Below are 24,362 nucleotides of genomic sequence, written 5' to 3' on the forward strand. Positions count from 1 at the left end.
GGCCCTCCCCAGCTCCATGCTTCTTCAGCCCCTCCGTTGGACAATAGTTTTGGGTGGAGGAGAGATGAGTGAACGACCAGAAAGAGGGGTGCTGCCCCCACAGACCCGTCATTTTGCTTCACCTGGAACCGCTCCCCTCCCCTCCCCTCCCCCACACCCAGCCAGCGCTAACCTGGAGGCTGGACCAACTGCGTGGTGCCCTGGTGGGTCTCCTCCTCCTGGACGAACTCAGGCAATAGTGTTGCTGCTGGAGGACGAAGGGTGAGAAGTGGAGGACGGAGTGACGTCATTGGCTGCCTCCACGTCCTGGAAAAGGGCCGTGCAGGAGCCGGGGTGGGACAGGGGCTCTGACGCTGGCTGGGCTGGCCTGAGACCATGCAGCTCAGAAGGGAGACGCGACGGGGAGAGGGGTCTGGGTGTGGCCTGAGGTCTGTCCTCGCTTAACTGGACAGCAGCTGACGGGGTGGGCCTCACGGTGGCCAGGGACTCCTGCTCAGATGTTAGCCTGGCACTGAGGTCAGAGTCCTGGGGGAGACTTCCTGCCCCACAGCCCATTTCTCTGCAGCCCAGTGCCCAGCCCCAGGTCCCCTTCTCCCAGGGAAGGATTCTCCCTAAATTTCCTTTCTTATTCAGGCCAGGGCGTGGGGGCAAGATTTGGTATTAGGGGAGCCTCTGAGTTCCCAGTCTTTGGGTGACCTACTTGGAGTGTAAAGGCTAAATTCTCAAACTGTGTGAGTTCAGGTTCACAGGCTGTTCCTCTCCCTCCTCCCCACTCCCTACCCCACCTGCAATTTGAATGGACTGGTTGCTGGAGTAAGTAAACTAAGGATGTTAGCTTTCAGCAGACCCAGCCCTTTTGCCAGCAGCAGAGCAGGCTGGGCAGGAGAGGGCTGGCTGTGGAGGGCAGGAGAGGGCTGGCTGTGGAGGCCAGCCAAGCAGGGTATGAATGGCCAGAGCTCTGCCACATCAGCACAGCTCTTGCTCCCGTCCTTCTATTCCTGGCTCCATCCTTCCTGCTCTGGCTCCTCCCCTTCCTCCTCCCAACCAAACCTGAGCTAGGCTGCTGCAGAACTTGGGAAGGACAGGTCTGCACAGCAGACTGCAGAGAGCATGCCCTGGAGGCTGTATCCTGATGCTTCTCCCAGGGGCTCCCCTGGCCTATGAGCCCAGGAAACAGACCTCTTAAGGGATCATTGGGCCCAGCCCTCATCACATGACCAGCTCCGATTTGTGGTCCCAACATGGGCTCAGCCAGCAGGTCACAGAGGGGGCTGTCTGCCGAGGGCACCTAAGGCACCTGCCTGACACACCATGCTGTTCTCTGGAGTCCAGCTGGACGCCTGCTTCTGCAGGCACTGAGGAGGTGGGGAGACGCAGCGTAAGTGCGGAGCGCCAGTCAAGGAGCAGAGTCTGGGTGCCCTGCCACTTACTCTCAGCCATCCTGAGCAAGTCTGGCTAGGCCTCAGTTTCCTCATCTATATATTGGGGCTAGTAAGTCCGTCTTCATGGGGTTGCTTTGAGGAAGGCGTGATGTCTGTGAAAAAGCCAAGCACTGCACCTGGTGTGGAGCAGATGCTTGGGTGGGTCATCTGAGAGGCAGGTAGAGCTGGTGGGCATGGGCTCAGCCGCCTGTCATGTCAGTCTTCCTCCCAGACCTACCCTTATGCTGGAGGAAATAGTCCCCGAAACAGGGCCTGGGTCTGGAGGAGCTGGGGCTGGAGAGATACCACACAGCGGATGCTGGGGTGAGCCTAACAGCCTTCTGGAGCCCCTTCAGCAAAGATTTGTTCCATCCCTGGGCTGAGCTCAGGCTCTGGCCTCCTGACACAGGTGTGTGCTCAGGCCCCCAGGAGATCTAGTCCCGTGCTGGCTGTGGAGGAACTCCATCCAGATGTTAAACCAGCAGCTGCATGAGGTGTGCATCTCCCCACCTGCCAGAATGGGCCAGCAGACATCTCTTCTGGGGGGGTGAGTGTCTTGGCACTATGGAGACTCCTTTCTTCTTGAAACAGCAGATGGACAGTTGCCTGTATTATCCCTGGACCCACCTTGAACCCATAGCCCTGAGGAAACATCCCAGAACCTGAAACAGCTATTGAAAAGGAACTCTCCCTCTGAAGGGGAAGGTGCTGACCTGAGGCCTTCCTGCCCAGCTCTCCCGGGCTCCTTGCCAGGGCCGGGGCTGCTGGGGAGGCCCCATCAGCTGCTGTCCTGGCTGGACTTGCTTCCAGTACTTGCCACAAGTGGCTGTTGTCTAAGTAAATTATTCGACAGTGCCAGAGGGGCTGCTAGAGAGCGGCTCGTCCAACTCCTCTCCATGAATCCCACTGACACACAGGGAAATGCAGGCCTGGAGGTTGTCTGCCGCCTGGCCTTGAACCAGCACTGAACTCTGCACTTGTTCATCCTCATCTGTGACTTGAGGGTGGCAGCTGCCTGAGGACTGCAGCAAGGGTGTGAAGGATCATGTGCAGAAGAAAGGGTTAGCCAGGCAGGTTCCCTGGGGCCGCACCGTCCCCTCCATCTCTGGGTGCAGGCCCTTGGGGACTGCCAGTCGGGGGGACAGAGGTGGAGGGAAGAGGGCTCAGGCAAGGTGTTACCACGCATCAGTACAGGCTTTGGCCCCTCAAGGTATGAGAAGCTTCGGAGAACCAGTCTCTTCCACTTGTGGGTCCTTGGTCCTCTTGGTGTTGCTGGGGACGCCTCTTGGCCCCTTCCATGGAGGTGGGGTGGGGAAGGGGGCGTGGTGGGCATCTCTGGAGAGAACTGGGTACTCAGCTCAGCACCAGGCCAGGACAGGGTGGGGGTGGGGTCCTGCATATGAAGAGAGAGGGACAAGATACCGGATGGAAACCCAAGCAAGCTGGACTTGGGAGGCAGCAGCGAGGAAACAGTTGAGATTGTCTCCATCAGAGACGGGAAGGCCACAGGCCACCTGAGAACCATTTTTCATCTGAAAAGAAGGCATGAAAAACTCTCTGCTTGTGATGACTGGCACTGCAGCAGGAGGAAGGCAGCCTTCTGGCAGTGAGGAGTCTAATACTGGAACAGCTGGTCCTGAGTTATTGCAGATTTAAAAGCAAATAAGACACGGGCAGCCCCCAGCTGGCATTTCTGCGGTGGAAGGCTGGCTGTGCAGGAAGGGCGGGTTGTTCCCTGCTAAGGAAAGAGGGAGGGTGTGCAGCTTCGTCTCCTATCCTGCGTCTCCTCCCACCCCCAGGACTTGCTGCTGTGCACCAGTGGCCTGCTCCGGGCCAGCTGCTTCAGATGCCCTGTTTTTACTCACAGCAGTCCTGCACGAAGGGGCCCCTGTTGACAGAAGAAAAATGAGGCCCAAGAGACCAAGAAATAGCTGGCGAGTAGTGCTGGCCTGAAAGCCCACACTGACCCCAGAGTCCATGCTCTGTGGCCTCTGAGGCTGGAAGAAGAGCTTCCTGGGGAGGGAAGCGAAGGGCATCAGGGTCTTCTCTGAATCCCCTCCCGACTCAGTTCCAGTCATCACCTTCTGCTTGTAGGCAGAGTTGGGCTGGCGTCACAGCATCCCTCACAAGCCAACTCATGCTGGCCAGTTGCCCACTCAAGACTAGACAAACAGCCACCTTTCAGTATTCATCCCAACAAGTCTCAGAGGTCAGTTTGACAGTCACGTGGTTCCTATGGGACTGTTGATCTAGGAATCATTAGGACACCTCACCCACCTGCTGTGTCCCCGTTTCCCCCGACACTGGCCTTGGCCACGCCATCTGCTCCTGGAACATTTGCACTGGTCTAGCCCACTCCAGGCCACTCAATAGGAACTCAAGATTCTCATAAAGAAAGTTGTTTCCAAAGATGTCTTCTCTGTAATCTTTGAGAGTGGGGGTGGGGAGATCCTCACGGGCCAGGGTTGGTAAATAAGAGGTAAAGGGAGAATACTGGGGAAATTGGATCCATGAGAGGTTAAAGACATTAAAAAAAATCTAAAGAAAAGGTCAGTGGTAACCAATGATTGTGATGGGTGGCCTGACAAGTCCATTCATCAGATGGAAAAGATAAGGCTTGGCCTGGAGTAGACAGAGCCCAGAAATACCTCCTGGGGAGGTCCTTTGTAGAAAAGAGGCCCTGGAGGATAGGGCAGAGGTGAGGCCCGGTCTCCTGGAGATAGATATGGTTGTGTGGAAGGCACATCTGCTCCTGGAACATGGGTTTGACCCGGGCCCGCATCCTGAAAGCCATATTAAATGGAGGATTGAGATGAAATGCTGGGTGAACAGCAACCAAAATGCTGAAGGAAATCCCTCTTGTGTTCTCAGGGGGCAGCCTTACCTTCCAGCCTATCTGGAGCTGGGAGCTGGGGGACAGTCTTACATCCTGCACTCACCTTAGGTATGAAGAAAATGGTTCATTTCCTTAAAGGCCTGGATACATCTCCCTCTAGGTGGGACCAGATGCCTGAGACCAGAGAGGACAGAGGTGTTGAGGCTCCAGGCCACACAGCAGGCAGAGACACTGTCCTTCACTGTCTGTACAATCTGTTCAGCTCGCCCGACTGTTTCAACAGATTGTGAGTGACACCCGTGCAGAGTTCTGGCCCTAGGTTAATGTCCCCAAAACATATCGCTGGCCCTCCTGGCCTCAGTTGTTCCATCTGTATAGTCAATGAAGAGGAGGTTTCACTGTGACTTAGAAGGCCTCACTGTCAGGTATTTCCTATCCTCTGGTATGGTAGTTTTACAAGGTCAAAGAGACTTGCACACATCCTGACCCAACGGCAATGTGGAAAATGGTGTTTCCTTTCTGAAATCAAGACAGAGAAATACTCTAGCTGCCATCTATAAAGTAAAAAGCAAATGGCCTGTCTCCTAAGACAGTAGCCAAGTCAGGTCTGTCCAGGCTACAACCAGCACCTCCCAGCAGGCAAACAGGTGGGGGTGGAGGGCTGTAGGAACCCCTGGAGTTGCATCTGTGGTCTGTGATGCTGTCTCAAGGGACACTTTCCTACTCTGGGCCTTGAAATCTCATGCAGTGTGTGTCTGGGGACAAGATACTTGATGGAGGGCTCTGCTGGGGAAGGTTGGGGTGTGGAACTGGGGAAGTAAGTAAAGGTTGTCTGATGCACCCACCATGGACCAGACAAAAGCTCACCTTTGAGATGGCTCCTCTCTGCTGGCTGAGGGGGACCCGTTCCCCAGGTTCTGAGCCAGTCCCAGCTACTGCTGTTGCTGGAAATCCCAAGACCACAGCTCCCTCTGTTCTCCATTTTCTTATCCCCCAGAAAACCAAGACTCGAGGCTTTCTAAAAATTCAGATTCTTTTTTTTTTTTATTTGTGAGGAATGTATATCGTTAGTCACTTATACCAAAGGACACATAAAAGCAGAATCATAAAACTGACTGCACCCATTGTGGCCCCCAAGTCTACGCTTGGGCTCTTCTCCACTCTGCTCTTGGGAGTCACTACCGAGACCCCAAAAGCCAGCAAAATCCTTTCAACGTGAGTAAAGGAAATAGCTTGAAGCAGCGACAAATTTTTTTACATGTGATTATTCAAAGAATGCACAATAGCCACAGTTCAGACAAATCAACTACAAAGATCATTAAAAAAAAAAGCTGGGGAGGAGGTCTTGCTTATCAAAAACAAAGAATGGACAAAAAAGTGAAGCAGACACTTTAGGCAGGTGGGAGTTTGCCTCTTCTGAGGGAGGTCGGTGGGGCGCCGGGGTGGGGGCGGCCGTGCAGGGCCCAATACAGGCTTGTATCCAGAGGACGCACGGGTACAGGGAAGCCTTGCTCTCCCCCTACAGCAGAAACTGAATACTGTAAGTTCGCTAGACAAGATCTTGGGGCAAGCAGGGGCTCTGACTGGTTGAGAGAGCCCGGGCTCCCAGCTGAGAAGAGGTGGCTGAGACTGAGCTCTGTGGAGGTTCTAATGCCCAGAGGGGCTGGACATGCCAAGGAGTGAGTAGGTGATGCTCTCCAGCCCAAAGAACCAGAGAGCTGAGCTGCCTCCTGGGGCGGGACTGATCTCATGTGCCATTGGAAGATTCTCAGGACCGAGGGGTAGGCCCCTGCCACCTCAGAAGACAGGCGCTGCTTCCCTTCTAGTTCCATGGGACACTTTGGTGTTCTGCAGAAACATCCTTAAGTGTATTTGAAAGACTTAACGTTTTCTCACTTTGGTCAAAAGTACAGAGGGCACAGCAGCCACGACAATAACTGTGCAGACCTGGTGTACCCACTGTTGGCAGGGTGGGACAGACAAGGGTTAACTAGTCAGCAGTTTGCAGGGTGTGGGGAGGATGGAAAATCAGCTGAGGGCACTGGTTTGGCATGTTCACAGGTGACAGAAGAACTGTCCAGAGAGAATGAGGCAGGCTCAGGTCTGGAGAGGGCAGAGCCTCTGTACTTTTCGGGAGCACACCTGGCTGCCTTAGGCCCGGAGCCAGACTCCACAGAGAGACGAAGGCTCTGACCACAGGAGGCTGTGCTAGCTTGAAGTGGAGACCCTGAGTCCCACCTCACAGAGTTTTAGGACAACCTACCCTTTCACTTGGAATTACTGCTCAAGGTCAACCCTAGAAAGATTCCCTAGCAGGCAGGAGACCTCGGGTCTGTGACCCGCCCGCAGACAACCTTCTGAAGCTATTAGGCAAAACAAAAGCACTCGGTTAATCAACGGAAAATGACATCTGAACTTCAAATCTGTGCAATTACAAGTTATCTGTAGCTGTTGAGGATCAACATTTATGGCATTCTTTCTAAAACTCCCCATTTACCATGAATTAGTCACCTTCCCTTGGTGTCACCATCATGAGAAATATGCTGCGGGGAACAGTGGTCTGACCCAACATGATTTTTTGCCTTATTCCTGCTAAGTCATGATTATCTGAGCAGAGACGATTTACCCTCTAGGATTTACCCTGGGTTTCTTCCTACCAATTGGTCGGGGTCTACAGCATTACTTCCCCCGTCAGCAGGACAAATTCCTAGGAATGCTTTAGGAGGAGGAGCAGCTGGGAGCTTGGCAACATTCCAAGGTGTGTCTGCCTACCAGGGAAGTGGTCTGTGTTACCCCTGGAGGGCAGGCCTCCTCCAGTGCTCAGGCAATTCCATTAGCCCCATCTGGCTGGTCCCAGCCCTTGCCGCCTGGGGAAGGGATGCACCTCCCCGGCAGCGGCCTCCCCTGCTGCTGGGCCCCCCCCAAGCCGGCTAAAGTGCAAGATCACGGAGCATAATCTGCAGGTTCTCATCACGCTTGGCACCAGTAACAAGCTGACTGCAGCATTCGACTCCGGCCCTTAGAAATGTTTCACCAGATTCTTTAAGTTCACGGCTTTACCCTCTTGGAGGAAAAGGAAAAACTAACAATCACGAGGAAGGAATCTCAGAAGGGGAAGACGGGAAGCAGAGGGGCCTCAGAATTCACAAATGAAAAATCCTCTGTCCCTGGCATGATGCACACGGTTGACTGGAACCTAATCGAGACCACAAGAGGTCAGTGTAGCAAACACAAAGGGAAAGGAAACAGAAAAAAACCGGAAGTAGACCGGAAGAGGACATGGCGGCAAGAAGGAAGAACCCTCCTCTGCCCTGCGGTCTCTGTCTCTCTGCTGGGGAAAAAAGAGGGGGGATGGTGAGACCCAGCCTGGTATTCCCAAAGAGAAGTGGAAGGACAGGAACCCAAAGTTCCCAGAGTCACCAACCGTGGTTCCATTTTTTTTTTTAAAAAAAAAAGGAAAATAAAACCCAAACCCCTTGACCCACGTGAGAAGGAATGCTACGACCTCTCTCTCGCACCCAGTGTGAAACACCCAACCTGTCCGTCACTGGGTCACACTACACTGGGCAGAGGTAAAAATTCTTCTCCTCCTGGGGCTTGCTTATCCAGTTCCCATAGCCCATGTCCTTCAGACATTTTTTGAAGTAGTTCTTGGCTATCTCATAGTCACGGGCAGCTTTCTTGGCCTCACCATAGGAGAGTCTAAGTAGATCTCTGCGGTATCGGAAGGAGCAGAGCTTCTTAAATAGAAGGAAAATGTTCTTTTTGGAGACCCGGGACAATTCGTTCCGTGGCCTGGGGAAACAAAAGAACTCATTATTCACCTGGAGTGGAACAAGTGGAGGCACTGGGGGTGGGGAGGGGGCAGCTTTTAAACTCTGGTGTTGGACAAGGTGACGCCCCTTGGCAGTCTGGCTAGCACGCCTGGCTGTGTGGCTGTGCTCCCGCAGCTCCTTACCCATCCACGGTGCCTCTGGTCCCATCTAGGATTTCTAGGTCATAGCCATCAGCCAAACACCAGTTGACACTTGTCTCCTTAGTCTTCCCAGACTGCCTTTTGGAATCGTATACGCTGACTCGGCCCACCTAGGAATTCCAGGAGCAAGGGGGAGGAAGATGGAAACTTTCAGGGAAAAACTTCTGAAGCAGGGACTCAAGACTCACAGGAAAGAGGGAAGACGGGGTCACAATCTTTCCCCCTTGTTTATGATTCTGTTTGGCTAAGACTCAGATGTACTAAACCCACCTCAATTCAAATGAATTCCAAACTAAAAGAAGGAAAAAAGTGAAAGTGTTAATTGCTCAGTCATATCCAACTCTTTGTGACCCCATGGATTGCAGCCTGCCAGGCTCCTCTGTTCATGGAATTCTCCAGGCAAGAATACTGGAGTGGGTTGCATTTCCTCCTCCAGGGGATCTTCCCAACCCACGGATCAAGCCCAGGTCTCCTGCTTTACAGGCAGATTCTTTCCTATCTTAGCCATTGGGGAAGCCCCCAAAGAAGGCAGGCCCTTAGCATTCAAAAGGAGGGAAGGCTAAGTTTGAGGAAAACCAACTAAGGCTCCCCTTGCCCACACTGTACATTTCTGCTCTGCTGACAGGATTACTTGAAAAGGAGAAAACATCAAGGGAAAATGGGATTGGCTTATCGCACCTTGGGGTGGTTAACAATAAAGGGATGTCGGAGTCCATCCTCAAATGCACTTCCATCTCTTGTCACACGACAGCAAATGGCACGGGTCAGGTGCCCCTGGCTGAACAGGTAACCTGGGCACAAAAAGAAACGCACACATCTAATTATCCCCAGTGCCATGAAGCAACAGAGGCATGTGGGGAGGGGGAGGGCACAGACAAGAGCATCAGCTCCCTAGGCAGGGAGCACCTGCTGACTGCGGCTGCCCAGGATACACAGGGATCATCAGTTAAGCACAATAGATAAGGTTCCAGGTACGGCCAAGCGCTGAGAGGGCAAGGGCACTAAGACGCTGCAGTTTTAAGCTGCTGTGTTTCTCTAACTCACCTTGCAAGACTTGGCTGGCATGTCGTTACTGAGACTGCTGCCTAAACCAATTTTCCCATTACAGCAGACGGGACACTCAGAATCAATTACTAAGCACTGAATCGAGCACACTTTGAAAGGGGACATTCATGTTAACACGTGGCAACGAAGTGTGCGGTTTGCTGGGATCTGGGAACCAGGATGACAGTCCGGTTCCAGCTCCCAAGACAGGTCCTTACCCAGAGTGACGGATTTGAGATACACAGGTTGCAGGAAGTGGGTCAACAGTGCCCCCTGCAGGCCCAGCACATTCCAGCGCAGGATTTTGTCGCTGCAGGACATGGTGCGGAGTCTCTCCCCCAGCCGAATGCCATCCCATGTGGGCACAATGTCACTGGACTCCACTGGGATCGTGCCTTCCCCTGGATGAGAGACTTGGGTTAGACCTGCAAGGGCCGCTGGACCAGGCCCCTCCCTGGTGTGGCATTTTCTGCTCCTTAGACTTGGGCCAGAGGCTTCTCAACCATTTGTTCTTTGAATATTTCACAGCAGCTACTTTGTGCTGGGCACTAGGCCTGGTGCTGGGAAGCAATGGTGAGAAAAACCAAATCAGACCCTTGCATTCCTAGAGGGTTTATGGGAGTCAGGGAGCAGAAAGGGAACAGACACTAAACAAGAAAGCCAGTACACACATTAACAATTGTAGATGGTTTGAGGGAGCTATAACAGACAGGTCAGGGAATCTCCTGGGACAGGATTGTCGGGGGGCTGAGACACGAAGGAAGAGGAGAAACAGCTGAGAAAGAGTGTTTCAAACACAGAGGTCAGCAAAAGCAAAGGCCCTGAGGCAGCAGAGGGTTGAGCTGTTGAGGGACCTGACAAAGAACCAGTATGGCTGACGTGGTAGGGTTTGCTTTCATGTAGTGGGAAACCACAACAGGGCAGTGGGCTTTTCGCTTTTAGTGCACTTTAATGAGATACAATCTACCCATTTAGAGTATATAATAATTTTCAGTGTATTCACAGACTTGTGCAGCCATCACCACAATCAATGTGAGAACATTTCATCACCCTCCAAGGAACCCTCCTATCCATTAGCAGTCACGCCCCCTTTCCCTCCAGCCCCTTCCACCCCTGGCCCAGCCAGCCCCTAATTTACTTTCCTTCTTTATGGATTTTCCTATTCTAGACATTTCAAGTAAATGAAAACGTGGGAGCCATGTAATACAAAATCTATCGTGACTGGCTTCTTTCCCTTCTTAACACTGTTTCTCAGGTCCCCTCGTGTTGTGGCAGGTACCAAATGATATACCCCATTGTATGGATATGCTTCATTTTGTTTATCCAGTCATCCACAGATGGACACTGGGGCTGTCTCTACTTTTGGGCTATTATGAACATTGCTGCTATGAACGTTCTGTATTAGTTTTTTCTCCCAGGGTCTCCATAATGGGAGACTGCAGGGGGAAAACAATGAGAGGAAAAAAAGCAGACGCTTTAGGGCTGAAAAGCGCAGGGCCAGAGCAGCAAATGCAGTAATGATGCGGCAGCCTGGAGCCTCCTCAGCCCCAAGAGGGGCAATGCCGAGAGAAGGGGTAGCTGGTCTGTGTTAGCTTCTGTGTGGGTGTATTTTCATTTCTCTTGGGCATGTTCCTAGGAGTGAACTGCCAGGTCATACGGGAGCTCTGTGTTTAGACTTCAGGGTTTTGAGCAGGGAGGCAACAAGACATCTGTTTGAGGGTCACTCTGATGACTGCAGAAGGATGGCCTGAAGGGCATGGAGTGGCCGTGAGGAGACGGTGAGGAGACATGGGAGACAGAAGAGACGGAGGAGCTGGCAGACGAGGTGCAGACTCAGCAGCCAACTAGGCAGGAGGGGAGGCGGGGGCGCGGAGTCCTCCTGTCAGCGCCTCAGGCTTGTTTTCTTTCCATTTTCTCCAACCTTCCCTGAGGTGATCCCATCCCTTTCCATGGCCATAAAGATCTACTGTAGGAGAAGAACTCCCCAACTTTGATTTACAGCCACCTCTCTCTCTGAGCTCTCGATGGGTACCTCTGCCTCCTATTGGACTGGAGATCCCCCCAGCTGACTGATTCAAAATGGATCTTCCCATAGATCTTCCCCAACCTACCTCTTCCCTCTCCCTGGAGACAGACCCTGGTATCCCACCCACTGACGGCAGAAACCCTGCAGCTGTGCCCTGGCCCTGTGACGGGCCTGGGGCTTTGCAAAGCCTCTCTGTGGGAGATGGAGGGCGTGTCACTCACCATTCTCTACCTTGGTGCGGAGCTTGCCCTGTTTGGGATTCTCGAAGACAGGGTAGTGGCGGGAGTCTGTGTTCTCCAGGGCTCGGTCGCTGCAGGACTTGTCAAAGAGGGCGCCATCCCCACATGGGGCCGTGCTGCAAGGCAGGGGTGGCTGTCAACACCCACCCGTGCGCATGGACCTCTTCAGCTGCCCGGGGCTCAGGAACAGCTCCGTGTGGCAGAAACAATGGTTTGTTTTTTTTTCTCTGAAGCCTATCAAGGGCTACTGGAGTGGGCAGAAGTGTGTCATTCCACACTGGGATGTGGACCTCAAACAGGAGTCAAGCATGGCCCACTGAACAAGCTCTGAATTACGGACGAGGAGACCATTCAGACACCCAGCCCCGGAAGGCCAGCAGGCCAGCTTTAGTGGCAACAGAGACTGTACAGACCTGATATAGAGGTGGAATGACACGCTCTTTTTTATTTGAAGCTTTTCTCCCCCTTTAGCAGGTTCAAATATACTATCCTTCGCCGTCTGGGGGTTGTATTTCATTAACTCGCTGTAGAGAAACCTAAAAGAAGAAAGTCTGGTTAAGAAGACAGCTTTGATTCTGGGAACAGTGGTTGCTTCTATAATCTGATCCCAAGTAAGGAAAAGCCTTAACGGTGCAGACCTTTCACGGTTTCTCAGGTTGAAAGAGTGGTAGAAACTCTTCATGGGTAGCATTTCTTACAGTTAAGTTAGCCTTTCAGGTCAGTTACAATTCTGCCAAGAGTTTCTTGCTCTGGCAGCGACAGGGATTTTAGGGCAGAACAAATTGATTCAAGAACTGCAGGAGGCTGTGGCTTCTTTCCCTTCACAAATTAAAGATGAACTGGAGAGGAAAGCTGGCAGGACGGTGGGTTTGTTTGCAGGTCCTCAAATGGAGACGGAAGGCCTCCTCATCCCCATAGCACTGAAGATCAAGAGGTCATCATGTGTTTTTTAAAAGGGGCTTGAAGTGGAGTTAGTGGGAAAAGACAGCGCTCTTCAACAGCAGGCCGAGGAGAGGGATGTAGCCATGTCACCGAAGGACTGATTAAGAAGTTCAAAGGCGGACACGGCAAGGCTGAGGGCCTGCCTGTGAGCTGGTGTCGGAGCCCCGACGCCCCGTGGCCCTGCTCACCTGATGAAGCCTCTCCGGGAGATGATTTCTGCATGACAGTCGTTGACAGTTTCCCCCTTTAGGCTCAGAGAATCTCCTTTCACGCAGCGATTCCCTGGAAAGGCATTTAAAGCAAATGTGAAATTTCCAAAGGAAAACAATGATGAATAGGATATAGGCTGCTGGTTCTTAAAGCCTGAAGGTACAAATAGCCTCAATTTATCAATCCTGACTCCTGTATTCTTTTTCCTAAATATGAGAATTCATTCCTTGCTCTGAATAAACTGTAGCTAAAAATATAAGCTGAGTCTTCTGCCTTAAATTCACCCACAGAGGAGCATAAGGAGGTGTGTGCAGTCACCACAGGGCATGGGGAGCTGGGGGGACACATTTCAGAGCCCACTTACCTGTCCCCAGGCTGACCACAACACCGAGGTCGTCAGAGTCTTTCTTCATGATGATGGCAGCCAGGATCTTGCGGCCGAGTAAGGAGGGCTGGAAACTGTTGGTGAGGGCATTGAAGCACCGGTGACTCAGCATGGCTATCTGGTCGTGGAAGGTGCTGCCCGTGAGAGGAAGCTGTGGGGACAGGAGGCTGTGTCAGGGCCACAGAGCCTCGCCTGCGTCCACCATGTTTCAGACTGTGCGGGGAGGTCGAGGACTACTCGACCTGTGGGTCATCTTTCCCCCTCTGGCACTAGCATCCCAGCTCTGTGGAGGCTAATATTAAAACCGAGGGACAGTTCACATGACAGCAAGTTAAGAGCTGACTCCACCCAGACAGGAGTTAGCAGGACCCCCAAAAAAAGATAGCACCAAAAGTAGACGGCTTAACTGTCTTTCGCTTTGCTTCTGGGGACCTTGAGAGGAGGAGCATAGTTCTTCTGAGACTGGCCCCTGTCACTGGGGTTACCTCTGTGAAACCCATGCGCTCTGCCTTCTCGTCCTCCCCAATCAAAACGCGGAGGGCCGCATCTGCAGCTTCCTGCTTGCCTTGCTTCTTGCTGTGTGCGCAGACGGCTGGGAACCAGCGACCCCCAACTTTCGCTTGGTAAACGAACCTTGGGGATGAGAAGCAGGGAATAAAGACAAGTACCTGACCCCGACAGCTGCTCCAGAAAAGGGCTGGTTTTGCTCAAGGGGAGGCCAGACTGGCTGACATCTGGCCTCATCACTCCTGACAGCTCTGTTTCTAAGGCACCACTTCCCAGACTTTGAATATTCCTGAATCATAGTGTGGTTTCCGCTATATCCAGGTATCACCTGAGTATTACTTACTTAATATTTTTCTCTAAATTGACTCTTTTTAATGTAAATACATTTTAAAAGGACACTTTGTATCCCTACTGTAAATGAAAAATCAGGATCACTTGCCATACACGGAAGGTGGTTATAAATAAACAGGATAAAATCAAGTTATTAAATTCTGACGAGACACTATGGCTTGCAAAGGCTCTAAGCCTATCTTTATCATAAAGGAAATTTAGTAAGTATTAGAGAGGCTTTAACGAAATACTAGCACCACATGTGGACTTCCTTTTTGACTTAAGCAGAAACGAGATGGGAGTAACTTTCTTCCCGCTTCAATCACTGTTTCTAATGCTCTGATTTTTTAAGTACCCGATTCCATTTCCTCATGCATGTCCTGATTAGCTCAAGAGGACTTAACCTGGAGAGATCTGAGAGCAAGGCTGGCTTTAGCTCAGGGAACCGCACCTTTATTAGGAGTTACTTTTAGATTCCTGGGGGATACCCTGGTGGCTCAGACAGTAAACAGTCTGCCCACAATGCGGGAGATCTGAGTTCGATCCTTGGGTCTGAAAGATACCCTGGAGAAGGAAATGGCAACCCACTCCAGGATTCTTGCCTGGAGAATCCCATGGACAGAGGAACCTGGCGGGCTACAGTCCATGGGATCACAAAGAGTGGACACAACTGAGCGACTACACTTTCACTTTAGATTCCTGGAGGCCTCACGATAACTAAGGGGGAGGGAACAGGTAGTGAAGGGAGGCAGGCAGTGCTGCCAGGCAGGGATGGGAGTGGCCTGTGGTTTCCCTCCCTTCCTGGCTAAGCATCTCCACACACACAGAGGGAAGGAAGTGATGGAGCAAAACAGCTTGGGAAGCTACCAGGCAAGGTTTCAAGAATCCCAGCTTTTAACCAGATCCTAACCTGCTTTCGGAGAAGGCAATGGCAAGCCACTCCAGTACTATTGCCTAGAAAATCCCATGGATGGAGGAGCCTGGTAGGCTGCAGTCCGTGGGGTCGCTACGAGTCAGACATGACTGAGCGACTTCACTTTCACACATTGGAGAAGGAAATGGCAACCCACTCCAGTGTTCTTGCCTGGACAATCCCAGGGACAGGGGAGCCTGGTGGGCTTCCGTCTATGGGGTCACACAGAGTCGGACACGACTGAAGTGACTCAGCAGCAGTAGCAGCAACCTGCTTTAGGGAAACCCAGCTTTTTGGATAATCTAACTGCATATAACAAAGGTTTCAGTATCAGGATTTATCAGTCAGCTCAAGGCAGTGAAAGGAATCCATCTTTCTGGTCAACTACGCTGAGCTTCTCACTATTACTTGCTTGTCATAAGCATCTGAATGCTTTTGCTCCTTTCTTTGATGATGCCAACTGGTTTGTGCAAGCCAGTGGGTGGACTAAAGCTTATGAAGGAAAAGCACACAGGCATGAAGAGATGTTGAAGAGAGGGGATGGGGCCAAACTGTGTGGAATCTTGACCTGAGGGATCCAGGAGAATTTCATAAGTGTTCTCTGTGTTTGAAAAGAATATGAACTCTTAGGCACAAAGAGATACACATACATACATATACACATACCTATATATGTACACATGAAAACAAGATTGAAGGCAAAAGGAGAAGCGGGCAGCAGAAGATGAGATGGTTAGATAGCATCATCGATCCAATGGACATGAAAGTGAGCAAACTCCAGGAGACAGTGGAGGACAGAGAAGCCTGGGATGCTGCAGTCCATGGGATTGCAGAGTCAGACAGAACTTAGTGACTGAACAACAACAATATATAGAACAAAGTTTTTCAGTTGTGCAATTAGGATCCACTAGAGCTTCACTGTCCAATATGATAGCCACTGGCCACATAAGGCTGCTAACTTTAATCAAAATTCAATACAACTGATAATTCAGTTCCTCAGTTACACAGCCACGATTCGAGTGCTCAGCAACCACATATGGCTAGCGGTTAGTTAGCCTTTTAGTGGAATGCTGGGGACTAAAGCCTAACTGGAATGAGTAGAGGAAGGGAAACCAATGAAGACACAGAGTATAAACAATTCTATTGAGGGGAGCAGAGAGACGAGGTGGTATTTGGAGGGAGAGGTGGGGTCGAGGGAAGGGTTTTAGCAGATGGGCACAGGCGTGTGTGAAGGCCGATGGGCATGACCCAACAGAGGGGGCAACTGACCATGAGTGAGAGAACGGACGGACAGGGCGAGGGGCCCAGGGCACGGGACGGAAGCAGGCTGCCTCCTGTACACAGCACAGGTGTCAAGTGCAGATGCACGTGGGAAGGTGGCCATGGTGATGGAAGAGTAAGGACTGTTACTGCTAGTATCTACTACTGTGGGCCAGAATCCCTTAGAAGAAATGGAGCAGCCCTCATAGTCAACAAGAGTCCAAAATGCACTACTTGGGTGCAATCTCAAAACGACACAATGATCTCTGTTCGTTTCCAAGGCAAACCATATCACAGTAGTCCAAGCCTATGCCCCAACACTAATGGCAAAGAAGCTGAACTTGAACGGTTCTATGAGGACCTACAAGATCTTCTAGAACTAACACCAAAAAAAGATGTCCTTTTCATCAGAGGGGACTGGAATGCAGAAGTAGGAAGTCAAGAGATACCTGGAACAACAGGCAAGTTTGGCCGTGGAGTACAAAATGAAGCAGGGCAAAGGCAAACAGAGTTTTGCCAAGACAATGCACTAGTCAGAGCAAACGCCCTCTTCCAATACCACAAGAGACGACTCTACACATGGACATCACCAGATGGTCAATACTGAAATCATCTTGATTACATTCTTTGCAGCTGAAGATGGAGAAGCTCTATATAGTCAGCAAAGACAAGACGGGAGCTGACTGTGGCTCAGAGCACGAACTCCTTATTGCCAACTTCAGACTTCAATTGAAAAAAGTAGAGAAAACCACTAGGTCATTCAGGTATGATCTAAATCAAATCCCTTACAATTATACAATGGAGTGACAAACAGATTCAAGGGATTAGATCTGATAGAGTGCCTGAAGAACTATGGACAGAGTTTTGTAGCAATGTATAGGAGGCAGTGATCAAAATCACCCCCAAGTAAAAAGAAATGCCAAAAGGCAAAATGGTTGTCTGAGGAGGCCTTACAAATAGCTGAAGAACAGAAGCAAAAGGCAAAGGAGGAAAGGAAAGATATACCCATTTAAATGCAGAGTTCCAAAGAACAGCAAGCAGAGATAAGAGAGCCTTCCTCAGTGATCAATGCAAAGAAATAGAGGAAAACAATAGAATGGGAAAGACTAGAAATCTCTTAAAGAAAATTAGAGATACCAAGGGAACATTTCATGCAAATATGGGCACAATAAAAGATAGAAATGGTATGGGACCTAACGGAAGCAGAAGATATTAAGAAGAGGCAGCAAGAATACACAGAACTGTACAAAAAAGATCTTCATGACCAAGATAATCATGATGGTGTGATCACTCACCTAGAGTCAGCCTTTCTTGGAGTGTGAAGTCAAGTGGGCCTTAGGAAGCATCACTAAGAACAAGGCTAGTGGAGGTGATGGAATTTCAGGTGAGCTATTTCAAATCCTAAAAGACGATGCTGTTAAAATGCTGCACTCAATATGCCAGCAAACTCAACAGTGGCCACAGGACTGGAAAAGGTCAGTTTTCATTCCAATCCCAAAGAAGGGCAATGCCAAAGAATGTTCAAACTACCACACAATTGCACTCATTTCACATGCTAGCAAAGTAATGCAGAAAATCCCCCAAGCTAGGCTTCAATAGTATATAAACTGAGAAACTGCAGATGTTCAAGCTGGATTTAGAAAAGGCAGAAGAACCAGAGATCAAATTGCCAACATCCACTGGATCATAGAAAAAGCAAGAGAATTCCAGAAAAACATCTACTTCTTCTTCACTGACTACGCTAAAGCCTTTGACTGTGTGGATCACAACAATTTGTGGAAAATTCTTAAAGAGGTGGGAATACTAGACCACCATACTTACCTACCTGCACACAGGTGTTACAGGTCAAGAAACAACAATTAGACCCAGACATGGAACAATGGACTGGTTCAAATCTGTGACAGGAGACAGTATGTCAAGGCTGTATATTGTCATCCTGCTTTAACTTATATACAGAGTACATCAAGCAAAATTCCAGGCTGGATGAAACACAAGCTTGAATCAAGACTGCTGGGAGATATATCAGCAACCTCAGATATGCAGATTACAGCACCCTTATGGCAGAAAGAGAAGAGGAACTAAAGAGCTTCTTGATGAAGGTGAAAGAGGACAGTGAAAAATCTGGCTTAAAACTCAACATTCAAAAAACTAGAATCATGGCATCCAGTTCCATCACTTCATGGCAAACAGATGGGCAGTGACAGACTTTACATTCTTGGGCTCTAAAATCACTGAAGACAATGACTGCAGCCATGATATTAAAAGACACTTGCTCCTTGGAAGATAAGCTATGTCCAACCCAGACAGCATATTAAAAGACAGAGACATTACTTTGCCGACAAAGGTCCATCTAGTCAAAGCTATGGTTTTCTCAGTAGTCATATATGGATGTGGCAGCTGGACCATAAATAAGGTTGACTGCCAAATAATTGATGCTTTCGAACTATGGTGTTGGAGAAGACTCTTGAGAGTCCCTTGGACTGTAAGGAGATCAAACCAGTCAATCCTAAAGGAAATCAGTCCTGAATATTCATTCGAAGGACTGATGCTGAAGCTAAAATACTTTGGCCACCTGATGCGAAGTGCTGACTCATTGGAAAAGACCCTGATGCTGAAAAAGACTGAAGGCAGGAGGAGAAGGGGATGACAGAGGATGAGATGGTTGGATGGCATCACCGACTCAATAGACATGAGCTTGAGCAAGCTCCAGGAGATGGTCAAGGACAGGGAAGCTTGGTATGCTGCAGTCCACAGGGTCGCAAAAAGTCAGACATGACTGAGTGACTGAACGACTATAATTTCTCAGTTAAGTAAGATCATCAGTTTAGAGTGAGAAAGGGGTTTTGTTGGAAATTTGAAGACAAATGTCTGAAATGGTTTTCTTAGAGTATGAAGGAAAATGCAGTATAAAAATATAGTTAGGAAAAATGCCATGGAGAGGGCAAAAGTTGGGGTTGGGGGGGGCAAGTGAATCTCCCTTACTTAAAACCCTTCAATGGCTCTCTACTGCTTGGGAGGCAGGAGGATGACATGGCTCACAAGGTTGCCCCTTCAGTCTCATCTGGCATCAGGCCTCCCCTGAGCTCTCTGCTCCACCCACTGGCCTTCCTGCAGCCCTTTACTAGCTCTGCAGACCTGGGGGTACTAAGGTCTCAGCTTATGCGTCACTTCTCAGGGAAGCCCTCTCCTCTCTCTGTACTGAGTCAAGTCATGCCATGTAGGTTCTCATCACATCATGCAATGTGAGCTCTTTATAATCTATCAAATACAAGATCTTACATTTCTTTATACGATTATTGATATCTGACTCCCGTTCTAACAAATACAATGTCCTTTATAGATATCTGTTGAATGAATAAATAGATGTAGAGAGACCAGGAGACTATTTCCTGGTTTAGGTGACAGAAGACAATGGCTTAGCTGAGAGAGTGTCAACACTGGAGGCAGAAAGGGGAGGAAGGGATTTGGGGTAGAAATTGTAAGTACAATAAACAGAGCTTCCCTGGTGGCTCAGAAATGAAAGAATTTGCCTGCAATGTGGGAGACCTGGGTTCGATCACTAGGTCGGGAAAATCCCCTGGAGAAGGGAATGGCTACCCACTCCAGTATTCTTGCCTGGAGAATTCTATGGACAGAGGAGCCTGGCAGGCTACAGTTCATGGGGCTGCAAAGAGTTGGACACAACTGAGCGACTAACACCTCCTTTTTTCTTTTCTTCAAGGATAGTTTGGCTGAAGGAGGTGAACTGGATAGGGGAGAGGGTCCCCAGGTTTTTGGCATTTTATCTAATGCGGAACGCACATATTCCCTATTAGGAATGTGTCTGAGTCACTTATCTTTTTAGCTAAAGTTGCAAACAGAATATTTTCTACTACATTTTTAACTGCTTATTACTATACACAAGAAAAGTTCTTGACTCTCACACATCATTTTGTAGTCCCCTGTTCTCCTAAATTCTGCTTCATCTCTGTATTTCTTCAGTTTTCTCACGAATATTCCAGGCATACTATCGAATCATCTACAAATAATGGTAACCTTACCTCCCCTTTCCTCTCTTTGCACTTGATTCTTTCTCTAAACGGCTTGCATTAGCTGGAATTCCGGAATGATATTAAATAGTGATGACACTGGCAGCCACACCTTCTTCCTGACTTTAATGGGAGCAGTTCTGGGTTTAACATTAAGCTGCTGGCTTTTGACTTCAGACATGTTCCTTACCATGCAAAAGATGTATTCAATAATTTCTGCTTTCTTAACAACTTGCTTTCTTATTCTGAATGGATGCTGAATTTTACTATATGTCTCTTTGGAACCTCAGGAGATGATCATGTGGTGTTTCTCGTTTGACCGATTAATGTGGTAAATAGTAATAATAAATATCCTGGTGTGGACTAGGCTTTGCACTGCACAGAGACACCATTTTTCGCCTTTTAGAATGCTTATGAGGTAGAGGAAGAGACATTCTTTATATATCGTTGGTGGAAGCATAGACTGGTATAATTTCACTGGAGGAAAATTTGGCAAAATTTACCAAAACTTTAAATGCACATATGTTATTCATTGTAGCCTTGTTATAATACCAAGTTTGGAAACAATCCAAGTATTCATTAACTGGGGCTGGTTAAATAAATCATGATAAATCCGTACACTGAAACACTATACTTTGCAGCTGTATGCAAAGAACACAAAGTGATATGAAAAATTTTCTAAGATAATAATTTTATATGTAAAAAGCTAAAAATTAATGCATATATGTATTCCTGTGTAATGAAAGGGAATATAGCTGCTTGTATTTATATGGACACTCTGGAAGGATATATAACAGTGCAAAGTTATTACATGTTGGGGGCTGTGTGTATATGTATGTAGGTAGGTAAGAGCTGGGTGAAAGTGAGAATGAACTTTTAATATTTTTATTTTTGAATGATATTTTTAATTTTATGTAATCTATTACCTATTTAAAATACTTAAAAAACAACGTACAAGCCTCATGGCCCAGAACTTCCACTCCTGAACATTTATACCAAAGACAAGTCTGTACATGTAGACAAAGACATGCAGAGCAGGATGTTCACTGCAAGACTGCTTTTAAGAGCAAGACAAAAACCAGCCTGAATGTCACCACAAGTTGGTCAGATAAATCAAGCAAGGTGGGGCTTCAGACAGTGGTAACATTCTCCTTAAACTACGAGGTAGGCAGTTGAGTGTCTGTTTTAAGAGGGCCTTTTATATCTCCTGTTCAGTAAAGCAATTTAAAAACTGCAAATATCTATTCAACGGTGCATTTATGTGGTAGGTCTATACACACTCATTTGTAATGACCTCTGAGGCACACGGTTAAGTAGAACAGAAGATGATATATACTTATTTTAAAAAAGAGAAAGAAAAACAGGCTCATTTGTGCATGGACTCAAGAAACTGGTAATAGTATATGAGTCTGGGGAAGGAAACTAGAAGTCTAAAGTAGAAATGAGACCTTTTCATTGCACATCTTTTCAATCAGCTTGAATGATTTTTTATGGGTGTACATATCCCTTTAAAAATTAAAACTTGTTTAAAAAAATTTAAAAGGCTCACACTCACTGCAAGAGTGGGTATCTTCTGAAGATGGCTGCTCTAGTGTCTTCTCAGAGGCCCCGGGGACAGGGCTCTCTCAACATGCCCCTGCTGTCCTTCACAGCTAGTATGCACCCTTCCTTTTCCTGGGTTACAGGCTGTCCCACCCTGCGACACAAGGCTGTAGCCAGGACTGGAATACTCACTTGGGCTCGTGAGGAGGTCCGGACTGGTCAACCAGCTTGAACTCAGCAGCAAAGCCGTGGGAGCGGGCGTACTCCAACAGGCCGCCCACAGGGTTGGTGTTAAGGTATCTGACGAGCTCACTGATCCTCCTCACCTTGCTGGGCATCATGGATTCCAAGTTATCGAATGATTCCGTGTTCGCACTTCCGGGCTGAAGGAGAATCAGCCAAAGAGGAACCGTAAACACTTAATGGAAACTCTGAGGGGCTTACGGGCCATCCCGTGCCACTCAGTTGCTGAAAACGGCCCCACCTGGTCATCGGAAGACGTCGAGCTGCTCGCCTCCCCTTGCAGGGCCTTCATGGCTTCCTCTGCGGCCATCTGCTTTGCTGCCTTCTTGCTTGGGGCGCTGGCAGTGGGGAAAGTGTGGGTTCCCATTGCAACGCAGTACTGGAACCTGCCAGGAGATGAAAGGAGAGGATTAAACTGGTTTTGATGGAAGGGCTTTACCTAGCCTCTGCCAGGCTGTCCTCCTTTACGACTTGTAATTTCCTTGCACAAATCGTCCCTGTGCCTTGGCTCATGCAGTCACTTCTGCCTTGAAAAGCCGGTGCCTTTCACCCTCCTACTGCCCCAGTCTCTCGCAGCCCGACTGACCCCTATTCAACATTTTTAAGCATCAACCTAATTTGATCTCCTCCAGGAACCCTTCTCTCAAACATGTAAGTCTGCAGAGCCTCAGAGCAGAGAGCTTCTCAGGTAGACCTAGGGCTTGTGCCTCTTAGTCCCACCACCAGTAGCCTTCAAGCCATGTATCTCCTTCGTGCTCGGTCCCTGGTTTGCCCTGTGAACTCCTAATCCCAGATTCTCTGCTCCACAAGCAGCAACCATGCTCTCAGGGCCCCCCATTTTCCATACTGAAAACAGGAATGACTGCTCAGTGAAATAATCTGCCATCTCGAGGAGGCAAGGAAGAAAATGTATCTCTCTCTTTTTTGAGAAAACCTCAGCAGAGATACATGATACAAGAGATGTACTTGGGGTCATGGGCAGGGCCTTCTCTGGATAGGAGACGGAATTCACAGGAGCTCCCCAACTTGTGCACACACTCAAGCAATGTAGTGACGGGGTTCTTCCCAGAAAGGAAGGATGTTGCTGAAGGGGTGGTAGCCTGGGACTCTGCAGTCTGTGGAGAAAATGACACAAAAAACAAAAACAAAACAAGAACAAAAACAGACTCAGGAGACATTGGCTGCTCTGTCACAGCGGAGGGAATGGGGCCGGGAAGCTGCTTCTGGTCAGCTGCATGTCTGGGGCTGGCTTTCTAAAGGGAGAGGGCTGCGGGGATGGGCCGGGAAGCTGCTTCCGGTCAGCTGCATGTCTGGGGCTGGCTTTCTAAAGGGAGAGGGCTGCGGGGATTTTCTAGGCCTTGCACATCAGTTACTTAAATGTTCTTGGTTTCATTTTGTATCTGCCAAGAGACGAGATTGGATTCAATAAGTTTTAACGCCTCTTCCAACTCTGGAATTCTGCAATTCCAGTTAGGTTGGGAGGCGGCACCAGAAGGAGAGCTGGGTATGAAAAGGGGAAAGGTGGGCTGGCGAGGCGGGGAGAGGGGAGAGCGGGAAGCCGACTCTGAGACAGGGAAGGGGCTGGGCAGGCCGAGACTGTTTCAAGAGGGTCAGATGACGGTCTAGTACTTCACAGATGTGGACAGTGAGTGGGTGTCCTCCCAGAGGACAGGACACCTACCTTCTCTGACTCTTTCTCTGAGGAATAGTGGCATGATTCTTCTGATCTTCCACTGTCCTTGGCTTTAGCTTCCTCAAGCAGAATTGTCATGGCTTTCATGGCTGCATCCTGCTTGGCCACTTTCTTGCTGCCAGCTTCAGCTGGGGGAAACTCTCGGCCACTGATGACAACTTGGAATTTAAATCTTGATGGAAAGTGATTAGATGTGTGAACACTAGTCTAGGCCATCCCTTCTGCCCTCTCCAAAGAGATCTTCACCCTGGAATTTCCTGCTACGCTAAGGGGCTTCTTGACTTGTGAAGGAGATGGAGGGCAGCCCAAGGGACTCCTGTCCCTTCGCAGGCAAAGCCTATTCCTACTTTTTGGAAACAAAGCAGCCAGTGACTCTCTCTCTCCAAGCTCATTAGAGCAAACGTAGCCACAGGTGATAAGAAACTAGCTCAAGGAAAACCCACTATCCTTTAGCAATGAATTAAGATCAAATCTGTACAAAAAATGATGAGCTAAAATCACCATTATAGTCTTGTTAGCAACCAAAGAGCCTTTACCCTAAAGCAATGGTGGTAGACTCGGCCACCTCAAGGGCAGTTCCTAAAGAAAGCCAAGGCTTCTCACAGCGCAGTCTCACACTCTCCAGACACCTATGGGGATCAGATGTCTGCCACTCTGGGGAACCTGTTTTTGTCCCCAACCTACCCTCAGAGATACACTACTCTCATGGTTTCTTTTGAGTCATCCTACAGCTCTATTTGTCTGCTGCCTGAGATGAAAGGCATATC

General features: G+C 49.2%; 1 protein-coding gene across 7 annotated transcripts in view; it reads right to left on the reverse strand.

Moving 5' to 3' along the window:
- Positions 1-5,277: 5,277 nt before the first annotated feature.
- ADAR (adenosine deaminase RNA specific) overlaps positions 5,278-24,362 on the reverse strand; it is a 52,963-nt gene continuing 33,878 nt past the window's right edge. For 5 of the 7 annotated variants that reach the window (XM_055401760.2, XM_055401759.2, XM_055401757.2 and 2 more), the window contains 13 exons: positions 23,584-23,767; positions 22,869-23,017; positions 22,144-22,288; positions 21,852-22,042; positions 13,487-13,712; positions 13,059-13,230; positions 12,673-12,766; positions 11,956-12,078; positions 11,525-11,658; positions 9,496-9,678; positions 8,912-9,024; positions 8,216-8,343; positions 5,278-8,052 (listed from right to left, as the gene is read on the reverse strand). In XM_055401760.2, coding sequence (XP_055257735.1) covers positions 7,815-8,052; positions 8,216-8,343; positions 8,912-9,024; positions 9,496-9,678; positions 11,525-11,658; positions 11,956-12,078; positions 12,673-12,766; positions 13,059-13,230; positions 13,487-13,712; positions 21,852-22,042; positions 22,144-22,288; positions 22,869-23,017; positions 23,584-23,767 — 2,080 coding nt within the window. In that variant the 3' untranslated portion in view covers positions 5,278-7,814. The remainder of the gene's footprint in view (positions 8,053-8,215; positions 8,344-8,911; positions 9,025-9,495; positions 9,679-11,524; positions 11,659-11,955; positions 12,079-12,672; positions 12,767-13,058; positions 13,231-13,486; positions 13,713-21,851; positions 22,043-22,143; positions 22,289-22,868; positions 23,018-23,583; positions 23,768-24,362) is intronic. The other 2 variants (XM_055401754.2, XM_055401755.2) reach the window with 2 other exon arrangements.

The sequence above is a fragment of the Moschus berezovskii genome, chromosome 4, assembly GCF_049115385.1.
Source record: "Moschus berezovskii isolate FMDL1 chromosome 4, NW_MosBer_1.0, whole genome shotgun sequence".
NCBI lineage: Eukaryota > Metazoa > Chordata > Mammalia > Artiodactyla > Moschidae > Moschus > Moschus berezovskii.